General features: G+C 49.3%; 1 protein-coding gene across 5 annotated transcripts in view; it reads left to right on the forward strand.

Annotated features, from left to right (window-relative positions):
- ctrip (E3 ubiquitin-protein ligase ctrip) overlaps positions 1-7,472 on the forward strand; it is a 102,840-nt gene extending 95,368 nt beyond the window's left edge. For all 5 annotated transcript variants that reach the window (XM_077658626.1, XM_077658625.1, XM_077658628.1 and 2 more), the window contains exons 33-35: positions 1,895-2,218; positions 2,367-2,565; positions 6,153-7,472. In XM_077658626.1, the coding sequence (XP_077514752.1) occupies positions 1,895-2,218; positions 2,367-2,565; positions 6,153-6,349 (720 nt within the window). In that variant the 3' untranslated portion in view covers positions 6,350-7,472. The remainder of the gene's footprint in view (positions 1-1,894; positions 2,219-2,366; positions 2,566-6,152) is intronic.
- The last annotated feature ends 900 nt before the right edge of the window (positions 7,473-8,372 follow it).

An 8,372-nucleotide genomic window follows, 5' to 3' on the forward strand; every position in this document is an offset into this window, starting at 1 on the left:
CTCCCATTGCACCGAAGAATGCTGCCTTTCGCTCTGTTGCTGCCGCTGATGCCATCTCCTGAAGTTTCTCCTGGGCTTTTTTGTCCCTTTCTTCTATCTCGGAAGGTTGCAGCATTCGGGTATCGCGACGAACACGGCCGCTGCCCGATGAGGCTTTCGCGACCGGCGGCGCCGTTAGGCCTAGCTCGGTCGGCACCTCCCGATCCGCTGGCGGAGGTGTACCCACGGTGCCTGTGGTGTCCGCGGTGCTCGAGGTGACCGTGGCGCTCTTCTTGAGGTTGTTAATGAGCGATTTTTTCCTCTTTTTTCCATATCTGTGCGTCGTGCTGAACTTTGGCGCCGGCGTTGACATCGTCGCGAGAAGCACCGGCGAACACACCTTGACAAAATGGCTACCGCTTGGGCTCAACAGACGCTTCCAGCAGACGACACGAGGCCCTTCAGCCAATCAGATAGCAGCTTTCAGTCACGTGCACCGACTAGCGAATAGCATCGCGCGTTGCGACTGCTTTTTGGCGGCATTTTCTCCCTCATCCAATAAGCATAAAGGAGCAGGAACTGCGCGAAATTTAAAACGAAAAGCAGCTCTTCCAAACGAGACCAAGATGGCCGCGATCGCTGCAGTGAAACGATAATAGCATGTCTCGGAAAAAGCCCCGTTATTGCGCGAAAATTTGCCCAGAGCGAGCTCGGATCGAAGTTTTATACTCCTTTTACAGCCCAAATATTGGCTCTAGAGATTAGAAAATTCACAGGGTGGTAGAGAAACAGCTGCAGATTTCGAAAATTACATTTTTGAAAAATCGATTTTTTCGCGATTTTTTCGCCTCTAAGAGCCGTCTCCCCCCTTAAACATTCTGACGCATGAATGGGCCGACACGCCTGCAGCAGTCATAGAAAACTGCTTCCGGCACAGCGGTTTTGGTGCCACCGGACTGCTGTGCTGAGGAAATACCATCTGAAACTGCTGACGCAACTGCATCCACAGGAGACGACAGCTGTTTCGATGTCTTGCCTTCTTCCATGTGGCTTGCCATTTACATGACCATCGATGATGGAGTCGCAGCAGCCGGGCAGCTGACTGAGCACGAAATAATCCAGATCACAGGCGCCAGCAACAATAGCTGATTGTGAACAGCTGCCCCAACTACCAAAGTGCACGGTAAAAAGCCACAGGAGCCCTGTCCATGCTGGAGGACTTTTGTTGTGCATTCGATATTTCAACATTCAGATAATTCGCCAATTTTTCGCAGTCCCATCAGTGTCGAATTAACGAGTTTTTTCTGTATGTTCTGCCCATGCCTATTTCCTCTTGATTTCAACTAGGATGTCATTAACTTGCATTTGTTCCCTGGCCCACTCTGCTCTCTTCCTGTCGTGACACCTATGATTTTCCTTTCCATAACCCTAGATGTGATGTGGGTCCGTATTCCGAGTTTGTGTCATAATAAAAAGCATCATAACCTGCCGCAGCGGCCACACCTGATTGGTCGAAACGGCGGAAGCGGATGTGGTGGTTAGGATGCAGCGAAGAGTCGAAGAAACCAAACCGGTGACATCAAACACATAGCGGACCGTGCGCTGCGGTAACCAACCACAACGGAGTGACATCCTGCCGCCACTCACTGTCGTAACCGAACAGACATCCGCTTCCGGCATTTCGACCAATCAGGTGTGGCCACTGCGGCTGATTATGACGCCTTTTATTATGATACAAACTCGGAATAAGGACCATGTTGATTTGACTGCAGCTGATAGCGAGACTGTCATTGCTTATAAGCCCAAGGGCAAGGCTAAGGTAGCTGTAATTCACAATGGCCATGGGGATGTTTCCCATGCCTTTGGCACAAAGAGTGGAGCCGTGCCTTGAAGGTTGTTTCTGGTGCATGTGCAGGTTGTGCAGGAGAAGTGCAGACTAGAACGAGACCGCAGCCTAAGCCCGGCCTGTGTGCGCCGGCGGGTGGAGGCGCTGCAGCTGGATGGCTGTCAGGTGGAGCTTCTGGGACTGGACTTCACGCTGCCTGGCGGCGGAGGCCAGCTGGAGCTCCGACGAGGTGGCGCCCAGATGGGCGTCACCGTACACAACCTGGCCCAGTACCTGGCCCTCACGGTCCACTGGGCTGCCCTCGAGGGCGTGCGCCGCCAGATGGAGGCCTTCCGCGAGGGCTTTGAGGCCGTCTTCCCATTGGCACAGCTCACCCTCTTCTATGCCGACGAGGCGAGTACTGTGCCACGTTGTAAGAAGAGAGAAAGCTGTCTTGTCAACTGTTTCATGCTTGCCATGAGTGTTTGATGGAAGATGGCAATACAGTGTGTAGTTTTTACTCACTTTGGTTGTGTGAACCTCAATCCATGTTTCATTTCAGCTGGAGCAGCTCTTCTGTGGCAGTGGTCCCAGCCTGTGGGATGTGAAGAGCCTGATGGACTGCTGCCGGCCTGACCATGGCTACAGTCACGACAGCCGTGCCATCAAGTTTCTCTTTGAGATCCTCAGCAGCTACAGGGCTGAAGAGCAGAGAGCTTTCCTTCAGTTTGTCACAGGATCTCCCAGGCTGCCTGTTGGAGGTGAGAAGTGCTTTATTGCTTTATTGGCACCTCTGTGTCGGTGCCAGCAGAAGTTTCTTGATCACAGATGTTGATAAAAGGCCAAATTTCCATGCCAAGTCGATGTCGATGTGCAGCCTCAAATTGAGCTCTGTGACCTGGACAGCGAAGTGTGAATAGTACAGTGCACCTGTCAATGTAATGCTCTGCACCTTGGCTGTGGGAAATTGAGCTTTTCCATGACACCCAGCTTCTCTAGGCTTTTGCCCACAAGTGTGAATTTTGAGGAACAGAAGTGTGCTTTATGTTGTGATCATATTACACATAAATTGGGTATTTTTTTCTGTTAACTCGCAATATCCAAGTTTTTTGTTCTCCTAGTGTGCAAATTCCCTTGCTTTTCTACAATCGGGAGTAATTGCAGTTTGCCAAAAGAGTGCAGTCTGTCTACATTGGTGGGCACACTTCGTCTGGTTGCTAGTAGTGTACATCATACGGATTACACTTTGCCATTGTTTTGTCACACGGTTCTAGTGTGTCATTTGCTATGCTTCCCTGTTGAAAATGCATGAAATGAAAGTTGAACCTCTAGGCATGATGTATAAGTTGGTATACAACCAAGAACGTCAAGGATATCTTGAGGATTTGTGATCTAGGAGGCAGTGCACTAATCGCCATTCAGGAAATTTTCAATGTTTAGTATTTGATTCAGTATCCAACTTTTGTTGTTCCTTGATTCAATTTCATACACAATTTGAAAGCTAGTATGTGGCATTTGCGCACCACTATTTATAAAACTGATGAGCAGTTCAATATGTCTGACATACCATATTTACACGAGTGTAAGTCGACCTATTTTTCAAAATTTGAAAATCCAAAGTGGGGAGATCGACTTACAATGGAAACGAAAACATTGCACTGTAAGTAAAGGCAAGACAAACGAGATATCGGGCATGCTACAGCGTGATTGCATTTTTGCTGTGCGGCTCCATCGCATCGCTCTTGGTGCTGGCCTTGAGCAGCTACCATGTCAATGCGCAGAACTGGCATCCCCTCCCCCCGCGGGCGGCGATCCCTGGCGACTATCGAAAAGCAGCAAACTGGCACCTTACACTCCCCGCACATGGCAGCAGGCTGCGGCTGCTGATAAGCGGCGGTGGCCCGATAATGCGATCACGTTCTAAGGGAAGCTCAAGCGTCCAACATGTTTTCTTTTTACTTTCAAATGCACGCTCGGCGCTCAAGGGAGCGTTGATAGTTGATGGAAGGGCGGCTGTTCCAATCGAGGCAGCACCCCCACTTGGAACGGCAGCGGCGCCGGGGAGTGTCGAAAGCCGACGGAAGAGCCGACGCCATTCACGCGTAGTTTCTCTGGCTGTGATGCATTTGACTACTGCCGGCCGCGTTTCACAAGTTTTAATGTTGTGCTTCGTCAGTCTTCATCTGTGCTCAGTGTCCAGTAAGCAACCGGCGCTCGTTCACGGCTACATTCAAGATGGCTGCCATTTTTTACGCTGAAGAAACTAACAGCTGCATGCTGGGCCGCAAGTTCAACGTTTGCAACAGGTGATACAGGTGTGGCAGCTGCAGTGTGGAAAATGGTCAGCTGTTCCACCCGGTGTCGTGATGTGGCTGTTTGCGAAGTGCAGGATTTCGCTGGACGACGACGTTAGAACGACTTGCTGTGGGACCGCAGAAGTGATCACGAGAGCAGCGCTAGTGAGGACGATGGTGCAAGTTTGGACAAGTAGTCCAGTGACTAACACATTTTCATTTTGCAATGTGCCCACGGGCACGGCCACGCGCGGCAGCCGATAGCGGCTGGCGATAAACGGCGGCCGCTGGATAATGCGTTGAACTGTTCAAGGCCAAGCTTAAACAACCTCGGAAGGTTTTTTTTTTTTTTTCGGAAATGCGATTTGGAGAGGTCTACTTACATTCGAGTAGACTTACAATCGTGTAAATACGGTATATATCCACGTCTTTATCGGAAAATGTGAGAATCCTTATGCCATTTCTTGTACGATGCATGTTTATACCTACCTCAGTGTGAGATGGACTGGCCTAATTATTTTTACAGCATAGACCACCTATAACGCATACCGCGGGAGTCGGGAAAATCCGCATTATAAGCGGTACTGCACTGTAACCAAAACGTAGTTTCTCCAGGCATTCGTGTTTTCAGAATGCCCAGCCTACCTTTCAAAGTGCGCCTGACAACGCATCAGACGCACAACACTGCAATCACAGGCAACAAAGAAGTTTATTTGATCTTTTTGTCCAAGCGTCGTAATGAAAGAATGACGTTATTTTAGTCTAGCACTGCGATTAAACTGCATTGCTAATGATGTTATCTTCGAAAACAGTGAAGCACTTAGCACTTGTTTGCTGAGGTTTCTCTTAGCGCAGTAGAGGCGCAGTTTCTTGCAACTGTCGAGCGCGTCTTTGCGCGAAACTTCTGCTGCACTTTCACTCACTTCGTCGGGTTCGTCCTGGGATAGAAGCTGATCGTGACCGCGCACCACTGCCACGATGTCTTCATCTGAGGCGGCTACTTTACACACGATGTCGTCGGGGTTGGCAACGACGAGGAGCTTATCTCGTGTCGGTCCTTGAAATGCTGAATATGATTGTTCAGTGAGATGAAACCATCATGCCCCAAAATGTTTGCGAAGCACCTGGACTTGGCTTGCAATATTGAGCCACTCACAGGAACGCTCTGGGCCCGGAGCTCGCGCAACCGTTCAAAGCGGCGACATCATTTTGCTTTGACGCACGAATCTGCTTCCTTGCAAGTGATGCGGAGTCTTCCTGCAGCTGTTGTCGCGACTTGTCACTGTTCTTCCAAATGGCGGACACAGTAACGTCGGCGACACCATACTTTTGGCCACCGTAACCTTTTTCAAACCGCTCTCGACGTCCTTCATAATGCTCTGCTCAGCTTCGAGAGCTTGCCGTTTCCTGACTTTCGGAGCACACGCCAAAGTAACTGAAGACAGCCGAGGCTGGTAGACTTGTTCACATTGTCAGCTAACTTGCCTAAGTTGTCAACTTTTCGCTACACACGATGACAGGCATGACAAGACGGTGCTGCACGTGCGCATGGTACGAGTAGTGCTTGCAGCGTCATGCCGTGCGCTCGCCACCGCCACGGCTGCTGCTCCAGCATGCTCGTCTGGCTGTGCCATCACGTGCTTTCAAGTTTTGTACAAGCAGAGTGCCCACCGGAGGCGCGTTGGAGAGTAAGAGGAAAAACGCCTGCTTTGCGACTTTTTTTTTTTTTTTTTTGTATCCTCTCCTGCCTTCAGTGCCTTGAACCACACTGACAACGCTCCTCGCGCCCGCCAGTACTCATGGGCTCGTACCGGCACGCGGGCCGCCAGGCTCGCACTATATGCAGTCTTCGGTTACGCGCTGCCGCGTATTAAGCGGTACGCCAATACATTAAACTCTATGGGAAGCGAAGCGGTTGTCACAAAAAGCCGCATTCAATCGGTCCCGCATTCTAAGCAGTTACGTTTTAAATGGTCTGAGCTGTATAGCCCCATTTGGAAACATTTTGTCTATCAAGTGGCTCGGACCGACTGCATGGTTGTGCTTTGTTGCAGGGTTCAAGAGCCTAAGTCCACCGCTGACCATTGTGCGCAAGACGTTTGAGCCCAACGAGAATCCAGATGACTACCTGCCCTCTGTAATGACCTGTGTCAACTACCTGAAGCTGCCAGACTACTCGGACGTCAGAGTGATGCGTGAGCGACTGCGTGTAGCTGCCAGTGAAGGCCAGCATTCGTTCCACCTTTCCTGAGGGGGGCGGGCCAACTGCATTGTGCTTGCTGCCCATCTGGGACACGGACGGGACAAGGGGGGCACCCACCGCCAGCCCATTTCTCCTCCAGCCACTGGATGCTCTCCCCCACACCACCGCTTTGTATTTTTATTTGTGGCCTGTGCATTCTTCATTACAGTGTTTATGTGCGCCTTTGGTGTGTGCACTGTTTCACTCATGGTGTGCCCAGCAGCCTTCCATTGGAAGAGCACCAAAAGCCAGTCAGTGGTGGAAGGTGCCTGCTGTGTCATTGTGGAGATGGGGGCAAAGCTTGAAGCATTGTGGCAGTTTTTAAAGCTGCACCCAGTTGGCTGCACTTGCACAAAGCCTGGATTCTGCTACATATCTCGCTACTATTTGTCTCTTGTTTTTCCTTAGGTTGTTAGATTGTTGTTGTTCATACTTAGCATTTCAGTGGCCATTTGCCTTTCTCAGGCTGACGTTATGAAAAAAAAAAGAAAAAAACTTAGGACTGTTTTTTTCTTTAACTGTGTTCCATATGGTTCTCTTTTTATTTTTGCTGGCAAAGGCTTGCTGGTATCACTGCAAGACTGTTTGCAGTGACATCTGCCTGTGGCAGGCCAGCCTGCTACTTTTTTTTCAGTCTGGCATCAGTATGTGTGATTCATTTCCTCATTGCCTTGTTCTCGCCTTCGTGCTCACTCTGAAGAACACATGTGGCAAGTTTCTGCTTCTCTTCTTGCACATCATCAAGCCTTGGTGTAGTGCCTTGGTTATCTCACCCCCACCGCCACCACCAAACTTGGTGGCCATGAAACGAGCATATTTGGCTGGCGTGTGTGCTCCAGATCAGTGAAGGCGACAGCGGGTGAAGATGAGAGGCGGTGCGTCTCGACAGCCAGAAATAAGCAGACTGCAATGGACAGTGGCTTGTGCCTGCGCGTGTGTGCGTGTTACACCTACTACAACGTGCTTTTTTTTTTTTTTTTGATGACTGAGAAGAGTGTCTTGGTGTTTCATTTGAAAGGAGAGCCTTTTTTTCCTTGCTTTTATTGAGTTCTAAGTTAATGGAGCACACAAGGGAAGCCTGTAAATGAGTTGGAACAACAATAAAAAGACACCTAAACTTCTGTGTTCTTGACCCTTTTGCAGTGACAAGTACTTTGCTTCGTGTGGTGTAGTAGTTGGCCTAAAGCTTGAGATGTAGACTTATTATATAGTGTAGTGTCCAGATTGGGAGTAACAAGTTTCATTAGGCATGGCTCAAGCTCGTGGCTTTAGATATAAGCTATTCATATTCGCTGCAACAGCAAAAAAATCTACAATGCAGAGCATACAAGTCTCCTGACTGCTTTAACTCTTGCTCATTTATTCCTAATAACTCCATCCGATGTTGTCACAGTGATGGACAATCCACGTGAGTTCACCTGAATTCTGGAAACTGACAATGTACCGTATTTACTCAAATGCAAGTTTTTTTTTACCGAAAACTGAAGTGAAAAGTACAGCTCTCATTGTAATCTAATATGCGCTGACAAAAGCACACTATGCTGTATTTATTCGCACATCAGCTGGTGGGTCATGCAGTTCGGTCCCCCACTTGGGAGAAAAAAAAAATTGGTAGGGTTTTAATGTAGTTAAACCGAGTAGATGTGCTAATGCATGTGTTTATCCTGGTCGGCTTATGGTTTTGCTTTGCTGGGTCATCAGCACGTCTGGCGACGATGTTATACTCCAGTTCAGCTCTGATCAAGGTTAAGTTGATCCGTTCATTGCGCAAAGGGAAGTTGATGAAGACGAAGACATGCAGTGCACAGCGCGAGAGAGAGTTGCAGTTTAACACAAGTTGTGATCGGCTGTGGTGAGAGCATAGTGCTCTCATGGAGTGGCCAGCGAAGCTGATCTGTTCACGCCACCACGGGTTCGAAACCCAGTCGTGGCAATATTTATTTCTGCACCCTCAAGGTCAGGGACGCCACAAGGTTCTTCGTTGGGTTTGAACCCGTGAAGTAGTCCTTTCACACTAAAAACTAAGAATGCC

The sequence above is a fragment of the Amblyomma americanum genome, chromosome 3 (genome assembly GCF_052857255.1).
Source record: "Amblyomma americanum isolate KBUSLIRL-KWMA chromosome 3, ASM5285725v1, whole genome shotgun sequence".
Taxonomy (NCBI): Eukaryota; Metazoa; Arthropoda; class Arachnida; order Ixodida; family Ixodidae; genus Amblyomma; species Amblyomma americanum.